Source organism: Ursus maritimus, unplaced genomic scaffold (genome assembly GCF_017311325.1).
Source record: "Ursus maritimus isolate PB19 unplaced genomic scaffold, ASM1731132v1 scaffold_22, whole genome shotgun sequence".
NCBI classification, from domain to species: domain Eukaryota; kingdom Metazoa; phylum Chordata; class Mammalia; order Carnivora; family Ursidae; genus Ursus; species Ursus maritimus.
This window is the reverse complement of record NW_024424675.1, coordinates 43,759,740-43,780,967: the sequence shown is the minus strand read 5'-3', so window position 1 is coordinate 43,780,967 and position 21,228 is coordinate 43,759,740. Positions and strand designations below refer to the sequence as shown.

Sequence of the window (21,228 nt, the reverse complement as noted above, 5' to 3'; positions counted from 1 at the left end):
CTGGGGCTGCCCCGGCGGCTGGAGCGTCAGGGGCGGCTGGGGCTGCCCCGGAGGCTGGAGCGTCAGGGGCGGCAGCGGCAGCCCCGGCGGCTGGAGCGTCAGGGGCGGCAGCGGCTGCCCCGGCGGCTGGAGAAGCAGGCTTGGCCCCGGCGTCAGGGGCTCCGTCCCCCGGAGAGGGGACTTTTCCTCCCTCAGCAGCAGTGGTGGCTGAGCCTCCTTCCATCTCGGCTGCTTCTCCCTCAACTGGGGGTCTCTCTCCTTCTGCTCGCTCTCTCTTAACTGGGGCTCGGGAGACCTCGATGGGCGGGCCGTCAAGCGCGATTGGGGGGCTGTCCATGTTGACGGGAGCGTCGTCGACCCCAACGGGGGCGCTACCAATCTCGAGCGGGGGTCCGGAGATCTCCATCGGGGGGCTGTCGCCCGTGAAGTGTGCAGGAGATCTGACAGCCTCTCGGGATGGGCTGCCGATGGCGCCTGGGACCCAGAGGGGGGGCTCGTTCGCGGCGGGAGCGAGGAGGACCGCACTCGGGACCGCGGCTGCCGAGGACTGGCCAACGCCACCGCCGCCGTCGATTTGTGGGATAGCTCGGGGGAGCCCAGGGGGTGGGCTGTCGTCCCCAAAGGCTGCTCCATCAAACTCAAATGGCATAGCCTCCTCAGGGGGAGGGCTGCTGTCTCCTCTGAAGCCTGCATTTGCAGGTCTGAGAGCTTGGGGCTCCTGGGGAGGAGTGCTAAAGACCCCCGCACCTGGGCCTCCTGGAGCAAGGTCTGAGACCTGCAGGACAGGCTGGTTGCCACCTCCCTGGGCAGGCTGCTCAAACTCAAACGGCATGGCTTCTTCAGGTGGAGGGCTGTAGCCTCCCAGGCTTGGTCCGGCATCACCGAAGGCTCCGGGCTCCATGAGTGCTGGGCTGAAGACCTCAAAGCCTGCACAGGCCCCAGTGGTGTCTCCAGGCTGCTCCTGGGTAGGCCAGAAGCCTCCTGAGCTGGGCTGCTCGACCTCGAAGGGCATGGCTTCCTCAGGAGGTGGGCTGTAGCCTCCATGGGCTCTGGCTTCCTCGATGGCCTGGCCCAGGTCCTGGAAGTTGGGCCTGGAGACCTCTGAGGGTCCACAGGTCTCGCCTTCAATCTCGATGGGGATGGGCTCGCTGTGAGGCGGTTCGGTCTCCATCTCTTCGGCTGCGCCAGGCCCAGGACTGGGGGCAGCTGCCCCTGGGGCCTCCAAAGATGGTTGCTGGGGCTGTTCCCCGAGTTCAAGGGGGATATCGCGTTGTCCTGACATATTATTGCCGTCGAGGCAGTTGCGCACGCCCATAACACGGTGGCGGACTCTTAAAATAAACTTGGGGCCCCGTAAGACGGAGCACCCAACCGAACTAGGGTGAAAAAATTTTTTTCAAAAAAATTCAAAGTACCAGCTAGAAAGTTCTCCAACCTCACTTTCTAACCCTCTTGAGGTCTGGGGGTTCAGGGCCTCAAACCCAAGACAGTGGCGGAAGCAACTCTATTGTTGCTGGTAGAGTCTTGGCTCCTTCCTGGCCACTTTTTATCCCCTCAGGCTGTCCCCTGCCCCCCCCCCCCGCCCCCCGTTGGTCTGCCCTTGTCCCCTCCTCTCTCTCTTTCTCTCTGCTCCAGGCCAGCCCCGCCTGCTTGGATCTGAGGAGCGTGCCGATTCGGTCCGAAAATCGCTCGTAGTGCTCGCTCTCTGCCACCAGAGGACGCCGGCCCGGGTTCCGAGGTGGCTCCGGGAGCCGGATCCTGGCGCCGGTAGCCCTGGACTTTGGGTAAGGGGGCTGATGAGCGCAGCCTCGCAGGGATGTTTTGGTTCCTTCCACTCCTCTCCTGACTGATTTGGAGTCTTTCTCCTCTCTTATCCCCTGGCCAGAGAGAGAGAGAGCTCTCCTGCGTTGCGGGACACGTGACGCAAGACGTGGGCCCCCGGCTGCTTGAGCGCAGGAGCTGAAACCCTCCCTCCCAGATCCAAATGACTCTCCTCGGGGGAGGGGGGAACTGCAGGAGGGTTTCATCACCCCAGGATACCTCTGAACCCCTAAGCCGTAGCCCCCAGACCTGGGCAGCCTCCCATCTTAAGCTCTAAGTCCAGAGTGCAAAGCTTTGGGCGCGTGGGAAGGGGGCGCGGGTGCACGCGGGGATGCGACAGGTGGTCGTGAGCCCACCGGCCGAGCGGACAGGAGGCGAGGGGCTGCCGGGTGTGCGCACCTAATTTGTTTTTAAAATGCCTTGGGCTACTTTCCGCTGCTTATGGAGCTTTTGTTTGCCGACTTGCGAGACTGGCTCCCGTAAAGCACTTCGATGTCCCCCATCCCCATCCCCACCACACTCTGGGGGTCCTCGCAGTAGCCTAGGGTGGTTTGGGCAAGGGTTTCCCCTGTTTATGTGGATAATGATGCAGGGGAATTAAGAGGGTCTTGGGCGCGCGTTCAACCGAGACCCTCTAAGCGGTAATTGCCGCGGCACGGAACGGGGCAGGGGGGGACGCAGGACACACACGGAGACCCCCATCCAGGGCAGGCCTCAGAGTTTCGGGGGTCCTACTGTTATGGGGAAAGGCTAAGGGCATTTCAGTTGGGATTTATGGCCGGCTTAGCATGGTCTCAGAGAACTGGACAACCCTGTGCGCACTGAACCCAAACACACACACACAGTGCCGCGCCGGCGGCAGCGGCTATCATGTGCCGTTATCTGCCTCGGGTGCCGGCTGCAGGGTCGGTCGGCCAGCGACCCCAGTTCCCTTCCAGCTCCTCTCCTTTCGCTATGGGTATCCCAGGGCAGCCGCTTCACTTTTCCACGCTAAAGCCCTCTGAGGCGGCACTGAGCCCGCCACAAGTCCAGCGGTCGCCTGGCTGCGCTCCTGTCGCCGAAGCTCGTGGGGGCTTAGAGCCAGCAGGGGAAAATACCCGCACCGCCTGGGTGGGCTTGGTGCGTGCGCGCGCACTGCCCTGGGTCTGGGGTCTGGCGTCTGCGGAGGGATTTGAGCCGCGGGAAAAAATTGCCGCTTGCGGGTCACGTACGACCCGGGACATGGGCATGAGGTCTGTCTCGCCAGTGGGTGACACGGACCTGCAAGCCACCTTTCGGTGAAAAGCATCCGGGCATGAGGCAGGTGGTCGCCTGGTGGGCAGGCAGGAGAGAGATGCAGGATGAGTGTTACAAGGGTTCGGCTGTGGTGAGCGGGAGCACTGCTTGGATCGCTGTATGTACGAGCCGCAGGCGGGTGAACCACGCACCGTTCAATCTCGTTAAGTCTAACGCATCCCTTTTAGAACGATGGGACCACAGCCGCGGCGCATCACTGCCCCGCATCCACCATCCACGTGGCCATGCTGCAGAGGAAAACTGACAAAGTCGGACTCTGGGCAACGTGTGGGGTCCCCCAAAGGCGTATCATGTCAGGACTACGGGTCTACACACTTGGAAATGCCAAGCTGAACTTTGGCTCAAACTTTGTCCAACTATCCCCACACGCAACGTCTCAACCATTTGAGCATCCACTGAATGGGCCAACAGGGTCGCGACCGTCCACTCACTCCCCTCCGACCCCAGCGCTGGGTCAGCCATTGGGCTGGGGTCACGCCAATCAAGGTTGCCTGGCGAATGAGCAGGGGGCGTCGGACCGGAAACCGGATATGAATGGGAGGTCCAATAGGGGGCGCCGCGTTGGAACGCCCTAAGAGACTGTGCTGTTGGGGTGGTTGGAAGCAGCTGGTGGGCGGGCGTATGGCGGCCAGGCCTGGGACGCCACGAGGAGGGCTGGCGCCGTGGGGTCACTCTTCCTGAAGCCACAAGTCACCAAGGCTGGAAGGGAAGGTCGGGGGCTGTCAGGGGCCAACCCTAGGAGTCGCTGGTGGCGGTGGGCAAACCCACCCGACCGAGGGGACAGCCGCTGAGGCCAGGCAAGGAGGAAGAAAATGTCTAGGGCCTGGAGGTAGAGAGCCAGGACCCTGAGGAGAGACAGGGCTCACTGCCCCGATGCAGAGGAGCAGTCCCAGACGGATAAGGAGTTGAGGCCCCAGGGATCCTGTGCCCTGCCGAGCTAGAAGGTCAGTAGACATTGGGGTCTGGAGCCCCAAAGGGACGGTTTGCCTACGACGCTTGGACTCTGTCCCCAAGCACTGTCCATCAAGGAGTGGGTACAGGGTCTCTTTGTTTGACATCCTCATGGGCGTGTGGGACCCCTTTGTTCAACACTCTTTGGTATCTTGGTCCTTTGCCTGGAGAGCAAACTATTGAGGGGATAAAGGCTGGGTAGATACCCGCCCTCCATCCTAAAGGATAAGGAACATAAAAATGGTAGGAAAGACCTCTCCTGGTGTTGGGGGTGGGGGACCCTGAAAGTCTTGATGGGGAAAATGGCGTTTCAGATGGGCCTGCATGGATGGGCAGGGCCCTGGCCTACCAATGGGGGGAAATGGGAGGAATGGGAGATGTGGGCCTACCCTGAGCTGAGCAAAACCCAATAGGGGGAAGCAAGGGACACCGTTTGGAGTCTTAGGAGGGGCAGTAAGAGTGAAAGCAGGACAAATTGGATAGGATCTCTCCAGGGATAGTTGGAAACTAAAGGCCAAGCACTTTTGAGGTTGTTTTGGTAGGAAACAGAGCAGATGTTGAACATTTTCTATACTGCAAGTAGGGTTTGAGCCTAGTTTTAGTAAAGATGGAAGCAGCTGGGGTGGGGGGGGGGATGGTCCTGATGGCAAGAACAGTGGAAGCTGTGGCTGGTCGCGTCGTCTAAGGTAGTGGGAAGGCTGAAGGAAGGGACTCGAGAGGGATCCCAAAGGGCCCTTTAGCAGCTTCTGTGCCACAAAGGCACAAAAGGTGGAGAAGCCAAAGTCTGGCACTTGGGTGATGGGACACACAAGTGACACAGGAAGTCCACAGGATCTGGGGAGGAGCTGGCGTGGTGGCGGAGCCACTCTGGTTTTAGACTTGGCAGAGATGAAGGAAGGATGGGCAGTCAGGCAGCCTATTATTTAAGAGGGTGGGTCTGAAGTTTAGAAGGAAGGTAAAGACCCCAAGTTCAAAGTAATAGCCATCCTTACAGGGTATGAAATGACTGGATCAGAGACTAGCCTTGAGGGGAAGAATATATTTGGTGATAGAATCTTGAACACTTGGAGCACTGGAGAGGAAAAGGAAAGTTGTCTTGGGAGAGAGCAGTGGGCTCAGAAGGGACTGGTGGGGGTACGCCGGAGGGGAGAATCTAAGAGGTGCTCAGAGTACCTAATGGAGATTGGGGCTTCTTAGCCTCTGCACTGTTCACATCGGGACCAGCTGACTCTCTGCTGCGGACTGTCCTGGGCACTCTAGGGTGTCAGCAGCATCCCTGGCCTCTACCCACTAGATGCCAGTAGCAGCCCCTTAGTTGTAGCAACCAAAAATGTCTGTAGACTTTGCCAAATGTCCTCTGGGGGGCAAAATCGCCCCTGGATGAAACCACTGCCGTAGGCTGAGTAAGGACCCTTGAACTTGAATAGGAGTCACTTTAATTGAAAGGTAAATGAGGACTGGGAAGAAAAAAAAATCCCACTATTTAACTCTAGTGTTCCCCATTTTGTCTACTCTTTTTTTTTCCCCCCTGTAGTGATTGGCCACCAGAGTCTGAAAACCCCAAATCCCTTACATGAAGGGGTTCAAAGCTGAAACCAGCACAGAACGGAGTGGGACCTGAGAATGGGCGTGTGGGAAGTGCGGCCAGATGTTTGAGGAGCTGGCTGACATGAAAGGCAGCTGGTGCACCGGACCACAGGGACCCGAGGAGCCCGGTGTGGTAAGTGCTGGGGGCGACAGCGGGTGGGTTGATTGGGGGCTGCGGTGATTGGTGGGGCTGTCTGTCAAGCTTTCTGGCTCAAGACAGAACTGTGGCCTTGCCCTGGATGGAGATGGCCAGTTACAGGTGGTGGTGGGCAGCCGAGTCCAGATCTCTAGTTCTGGATGGATTTCTCTCGGGAAAGAGGTCACTATTTGATAGGAATAAGCAGGAGCAAGGAAGGAAAGTCGGTGAATGAGTTGACACAGATCACAAAGAGGAAGGCAAGGTGAGGCTCGTCAGGGTGCCTGGGAGAACGGGGAGCTGGGGTGAAGGACAGAAGCTGCGTGCCAGGCTCTGGGCCCTGTTCCCACAAGGAGTGCGGTGAGATGGTGTATCCATCAGAGAAGGAAAGGATTGGCTGTCAAAATCCAGGCGAAGGTTTCTGGGAAGTTGTGTATCCTCAGCTACTTAAAAAGAATAGGTTTTTCTACACTCGATGAATTAAGAAAGGAGCAGCCAACACCGCTCACGTTTCAGTTAAACTGCATTTCTGAGGAAAGTCAGCCTGTTTACCAAATGGCCCAGGGGCCTCAGGTGGAATATTGGCTGGCTTTCTGTAAACGAGCAACCCCCAATGGAAAGAACGTATTTCTTCACTGTGGGATCTCCGAGTGGCACTGTTGCCATCTGCAGGGACATGGCCCCCTTCCTTGGTGACCCCATGTGGTGCGCTAGGCTTCCCAAACTCAATCTTCCTGCTATATCGACACCTCCACGCCAGCACACAGTATAATCAGCAGACGGCTGTTAGGATGCTTATATTTAGGGATTCCTACTCATTGCCAAAAGCACAAGGCACGTCCAAGTTTTAAGTAGCTGCCTGTCAACTTTCTTTCTTAGTTCACCCCTGTATCTGAGAAAGAGAAAGTAGACAGGGAAGGAGGTGGTCAAGAGGGAAGGGAGCAGAAACCAGGAAAAAGATCTTTTTTTGGCAGTGGGATTTCCTCCTAGCCTATGGCTTGGGGTGGGGGGCCATTTGCAGAAGAGCTGTCTCTGCAGACCACCTCCGTCCCTGTTGTCAGGGGCTTTCTTTCAAATGAGGAAAAGGAGAATCTTTTCACCAGTTGTGAGGAAAAAAGCAAAAGCAGAAAGGAGGGAACCAGGGGAAAAGAACTGAGGCAACTATTCCGTTTCTCAGCCTCCCAGTGACAAATGTGTTTTGAGTGCTGAGTGAGTAGCCATAAGACTTTGAAGCTGTTCAGTTAATTACTGTTCAATTAAGACTTGCTGTGCCCATCCTTCTACCTTCCAGCATCTCCTCTGCCAGCCTTGGCCGGTGGAGGCAGCAGCAGCCTGCTGCTGTCTGCAGAAGGGTCTGCGTGACCAGGCTGTTTCAGGCAAATGCCAGCTCAAGAGAAAATGCCTCGAATGGAGGTTAGGGCTGATCCTAAAGACAGAACCAGACTTCAGAAAATACTTGATGTGCTCAGATTAAAAAGCCCTGAGCTGGAGCCTGAGGGGCCAAGGGTCTCCTGTCAGTTCAGACCCCTTCATGCAGCTCACGAGGTAAACTCAGCAGCCCTCCACTTGCAAGGGCTACTACCCGTTTCTGCTGCAGCTGGGCGCATGGCTGTCCTCTGACCACCCGTCCTGGTGCGGTGGGTCCACACCGTCTCGACAATCGCTTGAACTGGGCTGTGGACTCCTTCTCTAGGCTAGCTGATGTGCAGCAGAGAATCTGGAGGGGAGAAGTGGCTCTTCCAGAAAAGATGAACAGTGCCCTGGGAAGGGGGACTAAGAGGAGTAAAAGTGGGGGCTAGAAGGGCAAGAGGGAATCCCTGAGGATACATCTGTTTAGTGGAAGCTCTGTTTAAAATCTCAGTAATCATGGTGGGAATTCCAGGCACCGTAATTTGAATGTGAGGGGAATGGTGTATTTTATGTTTGTGCATGGCCTCAGTTTCCCTGAGTGCATTCTCCTCCTGAGCTGGAATGGAGAGAGCAACATAAGCCAGGGTGCTGAGAACCCGTTCTTGCCTGGGGTGGGGGAGAAACAGGTCATCTTCAGCTGGCCGCAGTCCTTGGCCAATTTGAGACCTGGGGCCTGTCCCTGAACTGAAAGCCAAGATTTAGCATTTGAACTCTACAACAAGATTTCCTAGGTTTTAAATCTTTCCATTTGGTCAAAGCAATTGAGGAAGATGTACAAAAAGCCCACCTAGAAAACTGAAATTTCTGGCCAGGTCTGTAGAGACCCTCTAAGGGAAAGGGACCTTCTGAGTGCCTCTTCTGCAATCCCCAGGAAGGGGGGGCGGGCGGTGGTCCTCCACTGCCAGGTGTGACTATTAGAAATGCTCTTCCTGACATTGTTTCTGCTGCCACCAGATTTTTGAAGATGGCTGTGAAGTCTCCCCTAAACCTTTTTCTCCCTGAATCTCTCCTTATTTCTTCATATGACTCTTCATAGCCCTAGCATGTATGGGCTCTGTGACTTCCTATCTCCAGATCTTATCTTCTCCTCCGTCCCCAGTGTTCTTGTCTCCATCTTCCAGTTTTTTCTGTGCTCCATCCCCCAAACCTTCCTTTCCCTTTGTTGTTCTCAACTCTTCCCGTACATTAGGGACACCCCTTCCCATCTGTGCACGCAGCCTAGTCGCACCCCAGTCTTTCTGATATTCGTGGCCCCCTGTTAATTTGCAGCATGCTCACCCTAAAATAAGCTCGTAGAATAAAAATAGGCCATGTCCACAGGCGAAGCCAGGAAGGCAGCCTCCCCAATTCTACCTTGCAACAGGGACTTTGCGGGCAAGCAGGGGGGAGGTGTGGGGTGCCGTGGCGCCAGCTCCTCTTGGATGCCCTGCCGTGACTGGCTGAGCCCTGTCAACAGGTGACGGTGGCCCTGCACTGCAGACTCTTGGCCTTGGGGAGAACTAAGGCACTAGGCTGTTCCCTTTGGCTCCTCTGCTCTGAATTAGCTGGGCACTAGCACCAGATCGGTGCCAGGGGTGAGATGTTTTTAAAAAAGGAAAATCAAATATTAGTAAAATTTACCATATATATAGCCTTGTAATATGTAGCCAAAAAAAAAAGAAAAACAAAAAACAAAAATGGGATGTCAAATCATTAATTTGACCTTTTTTTTTTTTTAAACATTTGGTTTGTTATCCTATGCATTTGCAACAAGGGAAGATTGGTTTGGGGGAAATGCAAAAACAAAAATAAACCCCCCCCCAAAAACAAAAAAACCTTATCTATTACAAGGTCTCGCCATATAGAAGCAGATATCCAATACATCTCTATAACTGTGGTATTAAAATTTCATGGGAGGAGCAATTAAGGGAAAAAAAAGTCTGAAAAAGCCCCTGGGAGGGCAGGATAAGAAAAACAAACACAAAGGCTGAGGAAACTCGTTTATCCTAACTAGCTGCAGCCTCTGAGCCGTGTTTGCAGGTCTGGCCTAATCAGGACGCTTCTAAGTGTTACCAAATAATACATTCAACACTTGTGGTCAGTTAGCCAGCGCTGCTGTCAGACTGCGCTCTCCCAGAGCAGTGAGCGTCTCCAGGCTGCAGTACTCAGAGCAACGCCGGCTTCAGGCTGCTGCTGCCACTCGGAAAAGCTCGTTTTCACACACAGAGACCCGGGAGAGCAGGTGAGGGAAACAGGCACACAGAAGATGCCCGCTAGAGATCTGCTCTGAAGGACGGGCGGGCCGGTTATTTCCCCTTCAGGCTAGTGACAAGACACAGTGGGATTCTGTATTCTCTAACTCGCCTTTTTAAACCTTTTTTTTTTTTTTTTTTTTGCCACCCATTCTAAAAAAAAAACAGACTGGATAAAATCGAAATCAGAGCAACACAAAACAGATTTCCTCACAACTGATGCTTTTTATTTGATCAACCTTGCACATTTTTTTGGCCCCATTAGTGTTAAAATCATGGATGGAGTCAAGTTGGGCAACCCTGGCTTAATCAGCCTACACGCATCTGGAGCTGAAGGCGATGCTAGGGAACACTTCATTTTCCACGTGAAGAAACAGAGGCAGTGAGGTGCTGGGTCTGACCCAAGGCCACTGGGTGGGACCAGGCTTAGAAGATTCTTAGGTCCTGCTGTCCATCTCTGGGGCATCCAGATTTAGGAAACAGTCAGTCATTAGTGTCAAAATTCCGCAGAGCAGGACAAGGAATTCCATCTCTCAGTCTGGAACATGGGGATTAAAGATGTAATTTGAGGATCTCATCTCCTTTGCTGGGCAATTTCTAAGAGAAGGGCAGCACTTGAGCTGGCATATGACATCACTCGCCTCTGGAAGCTTAATTTGATTTTAGTAATTTGGTTTTTTGTTATAGGTCACCTTTCTGATAAGATACATACTTTCCCCAACACCATGGTTTCTGCTCAGTTGCCCCTCAGTAGGTTCCGTCTGCATAAGGAACAGTGATAACACAGGTAAATTACGTAAAATCCATTCAGATTACTAAAACAAAGGAAAAGACCTCATTCCTACCCACACTGAAGTTTCAGCTTCCTCATGAAATCTTCTACCCCAGCTGCTACGAGTGAGGCGGGCTAAAGAGCAAAGGGCTGTAAGCAGTTCAGGCGGGGGGAAGCCTCTGGCGCATTAAAGAAACATCCTCTTAAAACACTTCCAAACTTTACAATTCCCTATTCTTGAACTCTGATAAACATAAAAGTTTTGTTTGCCAAACTTCAGAAGGAAACCTCCGCCAGCTGGTTGACAGCACACAATATCTGAACACTGCTGTGACTTTCCAACTCAAAAAGTTCAGTTGTAAGAGGAACTTTGTCCAAGAAAAAGAAAAGTTTTAGTAAGTAAATGATTAATGCAGTAAAGGACAACCCTAAATGCCAGAGCATACCGTCACCTTTAACTAGCTTTATTCTCCTCCCCTCTCCACGGAAGATTCTACAACCAGCTAGTAAGTAATTCACTTCGGTGGTCAACTAGAAGGTCTGGGTTTTTCTGAGTGCATTTCCTCCCCAGACACACCTCACCTAAATTGAAAGGGCCAGTGAGCCCATTCAAATGCTAACCCCAGTTTAGCCGGGTGAGACAAAGGGCCAGTTTGGGGACTAGGGAGTTGGGAATGCTTGGAAGAACTTGCCAGAAATGCCTGGGGGTGGAGGTGGGGGGGGCAGTGGAGCACCAGTGTCTGAGGTAGAAAGAGGGTTTGAAGTGTCTATACAGCAAAATCCCATCCTCCGGTGAGTCCCAGGCACGTTTGTAGGACTTTGGCATATTCCTCAGCTGTTCTGTGTAGTCCCTAATGGCTTCTCCACCCTGGAAGGGGGGTGGGGGGGGTAGGGGGGGTGGAAGGTGGGGGAAGGGAACTGAGTGGGGGAGGGGGTGTGGGGGTGGGCAACAGACTTTCACAGTCAGAGGTAGTTTATAGGGAGGAGTGCCTCTGAAAGAGGGCAGATATTTGTGTGTTCCTAGATGGGGACCACCCCCTCCCCAATAATGAGCTTGGTGTATTGCTTACAGTTAAGAAAGCAAGCTTCCCAATATACAGGCTTCTGTTTAAAAACAGACGATTGGCGTGAACAGTGTGTGCTTAGGCACTGAGGACGTCTTAAAAAACTTGTTTATTCTTCCTGTAACAAAGCAACATGCTAATTTCTCTAATGAAAAACCTAGCTCTGCAGGAAAACGGGGGCCTCCAGACTACCCAGTCTGGGAAGAATGCTCCCACACTGAAAAGCACACCAGACAGCCAACCCAAACCCTGGCTTCGCTGCACACTCACTAGACACATTTTACTTGGTGAACTCAAGCTGCTAAGATGTTACCGGAGGAAAAACAACACTTAACGCCACGGAAAGGAACCACAGCATCTCTGTTTACGTGGAGTAGAAATTTCAACTTCGGGGAGCTCCATCTCACTTAGGCAATCTCACACGTTTAAGCCAAAGGCAGGGCACGCCTGGCCCTTCTCCAAGTACTCGGCAGCCTCCAGACTTCTGACACTTGCCCGCTGCCCAAGGAAGCCCCCTGCTCACAGAGTGCCTTCCTGGGACTTACTAGTTAAGACCGTAAAGGCATCCAACAGTCATTAGTCGGTGCGCACCAGGCAGAACGAAGTTCAGGGGCACCGCAACGCCCTTCCTAGAGAAGAGACCTGGAAGGAAGACCATGGAAAGTGTTCCTTCTGGCTTCACCTTATAACCCGACCGATCTTTTCATTTCAAGCCTCAAAACGCTTCACTCCCCCCACCCCCATCATTCTCATCAGACTAGCTCAAATCGGCGCAAACCAAGACGCGCGCGCACCAAGAAAAGCTCAATTTCCATACTGGGTGAGGTTTTGTAAAATGTATTTCACTTCTCAGTCTTCTCCTCCAGGGTTGGCGAGTAAAGCACACTTTATGCACCGAAGATGCGTTACCGGACTGCAGCCCTTTTTGTCCTCTGACCAAACAGGGCGGTTTCACCTCCAGGTTACAGATTCCAAACTTAGCTCCACCCGAGCTGAAAATGGCCGGTGCGCCGCCTCCCCTCCCCGAGGCTGCCCAAGCCGCCGGCCCCTGCCCCCTCTCGACCGATCACCCAAGGACTTGCGTCGGATCCAACACCTTTCCCCAGCTCTGCGCTGCCGCGCTCTTTGGGAACGCATTGTAGGGTATCCAGATGAAAGACGCGAACCCCTCTCCAGCCCGGTTTCTTGTGCCGCTTTACCCTTCCGCTCGGCACCGCCTCGCGGGCCTCTTAGACCCTCTCTTCCATTCCCAGGGCCCTGCGCAAACAGTCCCTGACCTCTCCAGCCAAGCTGCACCCAGCCTCGCCGCCAGATCAACTGCGCCAAAATGTTAGCGATGCCCCGACGTGACCAAGCCCGCGCCAGCAACCCTGGTAGCCTGTAGGGGCACCCCCTAAGACTCCCCTACCTTCTCTGCCAGCCCTCCAAGTACGCGTGGCTCGTGGGGAACCGCCGGCCGGCCTGGAGAGGTCTGCTCTGGAGAGTGCGGGCAGGTGCGCACGCTCTTTGCAGTGTGCTTGGCCCCGTGCGCGCCCGGAGGCGGATGGCGGCGGCCAGGACTGGCGCACAGCTGCGGGGAGCACTGGCGCCGAGGTCCCGCGGCTTCAAATTGGCAGCGCTGGGGCCTGGGCTCCGAGCGCCTTAAAGCGCCGCGCGAGACTTTTCTCGGAGCCGGCAGTCTCGGGAGTTCTCGCCCAATCCCAATGTGATTACTTTTCGCACATTGCAACAGTGTCGCTACAGCGCGGCTGCTCTCCGCACGGTGAAAGTTGGCGCGCGCACCTTAGAATCACGTTTCGGGCGCCTGCCGAGGCCAACTGGTTTGAGACTAGTGTTTCAGAGGAAAAAAAGCGTGTAAAACAAGTGACTTACCCGTGCCTTTTGGGTGTGCAACTCGAAACCTGGGGCGCGCCGGGGGTTCAGTCGCGAGTCCTGGACACCAGCTCGGAGACCTCAGGCTGTCTCCAGCGGGGCGCACGGAGCGCCCCGCCGTCCAACAAGCCTTTGGCCACCTGGGCGCTCCCGGCATCCTCCCAGCGTCCTGGGGAGCCTTCCCCAGCTTGCCCTGGCTCCCCCGCCTCCCGGGGCAGGGTTGCTGAGTCCACTGTCTTCCCGCCTTCCTCCTAACCTGCCTTTCCTTCTTCCTCCCTTCCTCCAGCGGCTCCCACACCGACCCCAGGTTCCCGGGTTTGGCGGCGGGCAACTAACCTGAATCAAAGAAAACAAGGAGAATCTGGACGGCGTCCTCCATTAGTGGCGCCGGATGGGGATGGGCCCCCTTTTGGAAGGGGACTCCGGGGATGGGTCGCGGCGGGTGGGCTTCTTCGGCTTGCAGCGGCGCTGCTGCTTCTTCCCCTCCTCCTTTGGCTCCTCAGACTCTTCGGGGTCCCTCGGATCCTTGTCCTCGGGCTCGGGCTCCTCCCCCTGTCTGGTGTTCTGGGGCTCCTGAGTGCTGGGCTGCGCACGACTTGGGGAGGCGTCGGGGCTCCGCAATCTCAGAGCGTGCAGACGCTCCGTGAGAGATTGGCCGAAGGTGGTGTGCTTGGGCACCACGGGGCCGCGCTCGTCTTCTGGCTCGGTCTCGGGCTCAGTGGCGGGGGCGGTCTCAGGCTCGGTCTCGAAGTCGGTCTCGGATTCGATTTCAGACTCGGTCTCGGTCTCGGTCTCAGATTCGTAGTCAAACTCTTCCTCGTACTCTAGGCACTCGGGGAGGGACAGCTCAAGGTCTCCCTCCTCGTGCTCGTGGTCAGATTCGGGGGGCTCAGGGAACACCTGGGCGGCGGAGCGGTGGTGGGCGTTAAGGAAGCTCCGGCGCTGCTGGGCGGCCGCGCGCTGCTGGGCGCGGGCGTTGGAGGTGGCAAGGGCGCGGAGGAGCGCGATGGAGCAGGAGAGCCAGAGGAGCGCAGTGGCTGCCCGGCGGCCGATGGGTGGGCACAGATCGTTGTAGTTGTGGCGAGCTCGGCGCCACTGCTGAGCCCGGGACCTACGATCCATTCTCTTAGGCGCACACCGAGAAGACCACCCGCCCTCTGGCTCTGCAGAGAGCGGCTCCAATGCGCATTGGCTGCTAGAGCTGAAAAAGATGCACCCCACGAGGTGAGAAGCTGGGTCCGGAGGTCCCAGCCCCACCTCGGTATGAGGGGGAAAAGGGAAACACCTACCTTCCTGACCACTCAACTTTCTAAAGCTCCGCGCCCCTGCTTGCCTCTCTGAGCGAGAAGAAGGGATGGGAGAAAAAGGGAGAAAAAATCTCCCTCCTCCCGGGCTCCTCTCTCTAAGTCTCAGATTCTGCAGTCTAAGACTCGGGAGAGGTGCCTCCGCTGGTCCTCTCGCCTGGGAGAGGAAAGAGGAGACTGAGGCGGGGAGGGACGCGGCGGAGAGATTCTGCAAAGTTGAGCTCCCGGACTTCTGCCGGGCATGTGCAGTAAGCAGGCGGGGGCGCCTCCCCGCGAGCTGCGCGGTGGCGCCCAGCCGGTGGCGCAGACCCTAGTGGGCCGGCAGGTGGCAGGAGGGAACCTTGTTTGAAAGGATTTGGGCGAAGCGAGGGGCGGGTGGGTCTGGCGGGTGCCAAGGAGCAAAACAAGTGAGCGAGGTAGCCACAGGTTAGGGTACTCAGGCAGCTGGGCATGGGTTCTCCATGGGGTCCATACCCCTCCCCAACTCCAGGGTTATCGGTAAAATGAAGCTAAAAACAGGACCGCAAAATTGCAGATTTTCGGCGGAATGAAATGAGGGGGCCTGTGCATGGGCATTAATGATCAGCCCCGGGCGATTTCCAAGGGCTTAATAGTTTGAGGATGGCAACGTCAGGCAGTCATTAATCATGACACCACCTCTGGCAGGTCTGTTACAGTGACTGTAATTAGAGCGTTTCCGAAAAATACCCCCCCCCCCCGTTGTAGTCTCAGTTGGCTAATTACCTCATGGACAAATAAGCGTCTTTCCTAGGAAGGGCCCACAGACAGGGTGATGGTTTGCAAGTCCACGAACCCATCAGTGGACTGCCATGAGCTTGAGCCGAGAACATGTGCTGGGAGACAGCCTCTAATTAGCTGGAACCACTAGTTGGGGGGAGGCTTTCATGAGCTCACATTCAGTAGGCCCGGCCCTGTTCTCTGCCCCTGTGGGGCGCTGCAGGCTGGTCGGCTATCAAGGAAATCTCAGGGGTACCCCTTAGGCCTCTTTCATTTCATACATGATAGGTTTTCAACAAAGCTAATTCATTCAGGGGATATCTATTGAGTGCCTAGCACATGCCAAGCTCTGTTCCAGGTGCTGAAGGTAAAGTTAAAAAAAAAAAAAGAAAGAAAAACTTATGTTAAGGAAAGCCTGTTTAGGACTAATCTGCTGTTAATGAGAGCGTTAAACCACTCAGAATCCCTCCTTGCCCACCAATATTTAATCTGGCTTGAATTCTCCATGAGAAAACCATTGGGTGGATCAGAGCATTTGGGGTAGATGTTGCGGCTCGACACCCATAGACCATGTTGAACCCCAAAGGCCAAAAGGTTGAAAGAAATTAGTACATCCCATTCTCAGCCCTGGAAAATCAAATGAGCTCCATGTCCTCCTGAAGGGGGATCCCTGGAGTGATCTTTGTTCAGGAAAGCATGGTCCTTGGAAAGCTCTTGAGTTCTGTCTGTAATCTGACTGCTGCTTCTGGGTTGTACATGATGCCTTCCCTGGTAAAGCACGGAGAGCCCCTGTTGTTGAACGGTAGTGTAATTCAGAGCCATCCCATCTTCCTAGAATCCTCGGACGCGTCAACAAAGTGGATCCACTTGGAACACATGTGTTGTGTTGTTTTGTTTTGTTTTGTCTTTGAGTTAATATGGGGGACATTTGGAGAGGCATGACCTCTTGTAATTCTGCTTTCCCTTTTGATGTTGTCCACCTGGCTCTCCCTCATGGTACTCCCTTCTTGGTGGCTAAGGAGTCATGTGCCTACAGCTGTCACTCAGCATGGTGGGACTGGTCCTCATACCTTCAACACCATGCCCACGTACTGCTGTCACATCCCGAGTGTAGACCTTAGCAAGATTCTAGCAATCGCCTTTGCCATGTTGAGGTTTTTTTGTTTCTGCATCTTGGCTGTGGACGTTCTTGAATGTTCCTGACTTAGCTTCTTGGCTGTGTCTATCTTTCATCTTGTTTTCTTTGAGTTCCTTTGTAGCATTAAAATACTGATGGGTCTAATAAAGTAGGACTGATTTGGCAAATCCCATAAAAGGACAAGTGTCTGTATTCTAATGTTGCCTGACTCTAACACTTTGCAGAGACACTGAAAGGGTTTTATTATCACAAGTGCCTGGTTCCAATCATCATGGGGATATTAGTATGGGACACTGGACCGGCTGTTTGGAGCTGTGTATCTCAAATCCTTATCTCTCAGACCCCATCCAGGAGGGACATCTCTAAAGGTTTTGCTCACATTAACCCACCTGCTTTATTTCTTTCAATTAGCACAGCCCCACTGATGACGCATGGAACATAAAGACATCGTTCAAGTGATTTTTCGAGGCACGCTGGGGAAAAAATCAGGAATATGTGGGTGCTGGTGAATGCCCTTTCAATGGAGACGAATGCCAGCTGTCAGCAACGAGGTGGATTATGATTCTTTAGTGTTCATAAGAAAGTACTTCGTTTTTCAGAAGGAGTGCTTTATGCCTGTAATGGAGATGGCAGCCCCGGGCTGATCCACCAATATAGCTACACCGAGATCGGCCGCATTATTAACAACTGTGCATTACATAATACGTATTTTTGGACTAGATTCTGCATTCGTAATGCACTTTCTTTGCAAGATGCATTTTAATCAGCAAATGAACATTTAACAAAACACTGCATTTTAGAGCCCCAGTCCTGTATGGTTACAGATACATTTCGGTGCACCTTCCACACAGGCTCCGGGAGGAGCAGCAGGACTGCACTGAAACACTGCTCCATCTCGCACTAGGGCCGAGGTCGAGCAAATGGATCTGTGCAGAAAACGCTGTTTAAAATGCATTACGTGCATGACTTTAAAAAGTGCTTGCTGCAGAGTGAATTTCAAAAAGGAGCAAGTGGGTGATGAACGACCTCGGGTTGTTAGCAGCTAAGGAACAAGGGGCTCTGTCTGTCTGCCGGTAAATAAAGTGTGGCCATATGTCACCTTCGGGCTCTGCCGGAGGGAGGCTCCGGAACCTGTTGGACAGGAAAGTGCACTTCCCAGTTCCTCAGAGCATCGGACAGTAAGGTTCTGATTGGGATGAATTGTGAAGAATATTGTCTTCAGCCCCTTAAAGGATTGTCCTGTGGAACAGGCATTGAGATGTATTTTATGTGGCTCCAGAGGGCAAGATTATAACCTATGGGTCGTAGTTACCACAGGCAGATTTCAGTTTAACCCAAGGAAGAATATTCTAACAATTAGGGCTCTGAAATGGAATGGCCGTCAGGAGGCGGTTGGCTCTTTGTCAGAAGCGGTGTTAAATCAAAGGACGATGAGCACATATTGGAGATGTTTTCCGTGGGACTCATGAGCCGGGCAGCGTTGGAACTCGATGCGCGCCAAAATTCTTTTCAACTCGGATTCCGATTCCGTGAAAGGCATTTGGAGACCTTGGGAGAGGGGCTGGGGGCTCTATTGATGGACATGCCCTTCCGACTCTGCTTCTATTTTAGAAGCATTTGAAAGTGCAAGCGGCTCAGTGACAGGAAGGAGTGTTTGGGTGCAGTTTCAGGACATGAGCAAACAGGTGTATGCAGAGGGCACCAGCAGGGCTGGGAGGCGCTTTGCTCCACAGCCTTCTTGTTGGAGCAAAGAAATTCGTCAAGTCTGTCTATTAATTCCATAGGTCCTCTGCCTCCCCTCCCAGAGCTGTCTCGGAAATTAGGAATGAAATTGGCTGTTTAGCAATCAGGAGTCGAGTCACTTTTTGTGAGCAAGACGCTGTCGCGGGCACTGTGGGGGGACGGCCGTAACCGAGTGCACACAGCTCACCCTCCAACATGCACGTCAGCGCAAGGTGCCCTAGATTCTAAAAAGCGGGCTGCCGCAGGTGCCGGATAATAAACCCTACACGAGGCCCATGAACTGCCAAGGGCAGCCGAGGAACTGCTTGTGCAGTCAGAGGGGAAGTTCATCTGCTGGGTTTCGAAAAAGGTGGTTTTTTTTCCTGGTTCTGACTTTTGAAATTTTCTTGTTCTTTAAAAGTCCGGAGACGATCGCTTTCAATCTCATCCATTCTCATGTGCCCACCTGTACACGACCCGTGCTGGTCACTCTGGGGGAGACAAAGATGAATCACGTGAGTTCTCAAAAGGCTTGACAGGCTATTGTCATGGGTCCCATGGACACCAACACAGTTTCCAAGAGATTTGAGATAAAAGATTGGTTCTACTTGGCCAGGTGAGTGGGTATAGTGACTCTTAAATGTATTTTTTGGACAATCGTTAGAAAGGACTATTTTTTCGAGATGGAGAGCTTTTCAAACTTTCTTTTGGGTAGAAATGAATTCAGGGAGTTTGAAGTATTCCCCACCCCTGACTGTGGCAATCAGCCAGAAAGGCTCCACCCCACTGAGAATTTGGCACTGCCCCTCCCATTTGCCCCTGAGAGGGCTGGGTACAGTACAAAAGCATTTGGCTCATTTCTCTGGGGCTATTTTGCTGATATCGATTGGCTCTCACTGGTAGAAATAGTGAAACCCCAAGCTCCTGATTTTGTGATTTGGGGGGAATGCCATCCAAGAGCTAAAAGCAAATGATAGGGCGAAATAATCATCTTTTTGACATGGCTGGATTCTGTCCAGGTCATCATTGGGATTATAATACTCTATTTGTGCCCTTTGGTTTTAAAGGGAGACAGGATCAGAAGTGAACCATATTCCTGTGTACAGAGTGGTTAGGAGTTGTCTTCTCAGGAATGGCCTTTCTTTCCCTGGGATTTGTGCTTTACCAGGGTTTGCCCATCGATCCAACACCCACTCACCTATCTACCTGCCTGCCCCCCGCTACCACAGGCGGAGCGCTTTCTGGGCTCCTCACCCAACCGAACGTCTAGAGGCCCCTCATTTAGGCCAAGTGTAAGCTTAGGCACACAGGCCCTTGTTGGGCATGGTGCCTCTTTTTCTCTGCTTTGGCTCTAGCTTTCCTGTGGCCCCTGGTGTACACTCTGGACTCTGGCTGTTGGCCTGGCCTTGTCCTGTAGAAATCGGGACTGGGTTCTGTCCATGTGCCTGCCCCCAACTTAACACTTTAGCGTGATTAGTTCTTTCCCATGGCCAGCTGAGACATCGGTGTCCCAAGGTGCCCACAGCCCAGGTGATTCCAGTCTCAGATGTCCCCACTGCCCTGCACACCAGGTTCCTCCTGTAGCTGGTGGGCTGCTGGTCACAGAGGACTCAGCCTTCGGGACCGTCCTCTGGCATGTGGATTTAGCTTTTGTCCAGCTCTCTGGGTCATCCCACCTTTACCTCCGGCCATCAGCACCGACAGAGAGCCTCAAAGTTGTTTTTCTCCCATCTGCTGAGAATCTGACTCACCCCTTCAAATTTGGTGGGGGAGTGAGCAAGCGAGCAACGCACCCAGAGGGGAGAAACTCTTAGTGGTGTCATGGTTCAGGCACACGCTCATAGAAACCCTTTCAGCTCGAGCTCTTCAAAATATGATTAGACCAATTTTACATGTCTAGTCACTGAGGCTCTGGTAGATTGGGACTGTTTCTATATGTGCAAAGTGAAGTGGGGAATTGGGGCAATTATCTTCAGGCAAATGGCTCTGGGCTCTGTAATCAGTCGGTCCTGGTAACGGGGGAATCAGCCTCATTTCACTGTAACGCTGCTTTGAGTTAAAGAGGATTCTAGGTATTTGTTTATTATTTGAGCTGGGCTTTGTTTTTCCAAAAAGCAGTCTGGTGAAGCTGCATCCCACCCCACACAGGTGTTAGGGCGTGTGGCTCCCTTTGGTTGCAGGACACTGTTGACCAGTCGGACGCGGGGGGCAGTGATGTGGATCTGTATGTAATCTGCAGTTCAGCTGACCACCTCTGCTTCTGGTGTTGGCGGCCCCGGGTTTGCCTATCTTTTTCTCCCCCCTCCTTCCCTCCTTTGTGCATAAGGATCCTGAGACATGGTTCAGGTGGTCAACAGGGTCGTGCTTGTGCCGGGACCATCCAGATTCCAGCGGGACCCACGGCTGGACACGAACTACGCGTGCTAAAGAACACGTCATGAAACTAGGAGACTAACACACCAGAAATGAACAGAATCAGAGATGAAAACTCATCATCGGCTGGCCATGGCTTTTCCTTCTTCCACTCAAATTGTTTTGGCTAAACATCATTGTTGGGTTTTTTTCCCTTAGCTGGTCTAGAAATACGCTCACAAAACACCCATCACTTCCCTCTCTTCACTCATGGAGCAAGAGAAGACTCGTGTTTTTCCAAAGCACAGAGGGCTGTTTGCTTTGAGGCAAGCGTGGACTTCAATCATAATTGCCCTTGAGAACAGTCCTTGCCATTAGGAAGCCAACCAGTGGGTAACCAGGGTTGCATGGGGCCTGCTGGGGGACGCTGGGCGTAGGGTCCTGGCCAGGGAGCCCAGATGGAAGATTCTTGCCCGTCCACCTCCCGTATCTCCCTCACCCACACTCGTGCTCAGAGTCCAAGAACAAGAGGCTCTAATTGATAAGCACTCCAGCAAGGAGGTGGTGGGGCTTGAGATGACCGGGGAAAATACAGAGGAGGCAGAAAGGTGTTTTTCTTAGACTGTCAGAAATCTTCGTCTTTATCACTTTGAAATTTCCTGATACTGCTTAATTAGTTAAGCGTAAAACTTCCTTTCCACATTCGAGATAAGAGGGTTTTAAGAAACGACCAGCCAGACTCCTGTGGCATAATGTGGCTTGTGTTTTTTTTTTTTTTTTACCTGATAGCTAGTTTATTCCTTCCTTTCTCCAGTGTTTTACTGCCTTAATGAT

The 21,228-nt window shown here is 53.4% G+C and overlaps 2 protein-coding genes across 2 annotated transcripts in view; both read right to left on the bottom strand.

Moving 5' to 3' along the window:
- The window catches only part of LOC103670935 (guanine nucleotide-binding protein G(s) subunit alpha isoforms XLas), a 54,376-nt gene extending 53,061 nt beyond the window's left edge, over positions 1-1,315 (bottom strand). Inside the window, 2 exon segments of the mRNA XM_040638526.1 lie at positions 1-12; positions 14-1,315. The exon segment at positions 1-12 is cut by the window's left edge and continues 667 nt beyond it. Coding sequence (XP_040494460.1) covers positions 1-12; positions 14-1,315 — 1,314 coding nt within the window.
- A 12,165-nt stretch (positions 1,316-13,480) lies between these two features.
- LOC103670936 (neuroendocrine secretory protein 55) lies at positions 13,481-14,616 on the bottom strand. Its single transcript, XM_040637854.1, has one exon. It carries the CDS (start codon positions 14,260-14,262, stop codon positions 13,519-13,521), a length of 744 nt encoding a protein of 247 aa, XP_040493788.1. The 5' UTR covers positions 14,263-14,616; the 3' UTR covers positions 13,481-13,518.
- Positions 14,617-21,228: the final 6,612 nt, after the last annotated feature.

Excerpts from the sequence above, each read along its gene's own strand:
- LOC103670936 (XM_040637854.1), bottom strand. The coding sequence starts at position 14,262 with ATGGATCGTAGGTCCCGGGCTCAGCAGTGGCGCCGAGCTCGCCACAAC.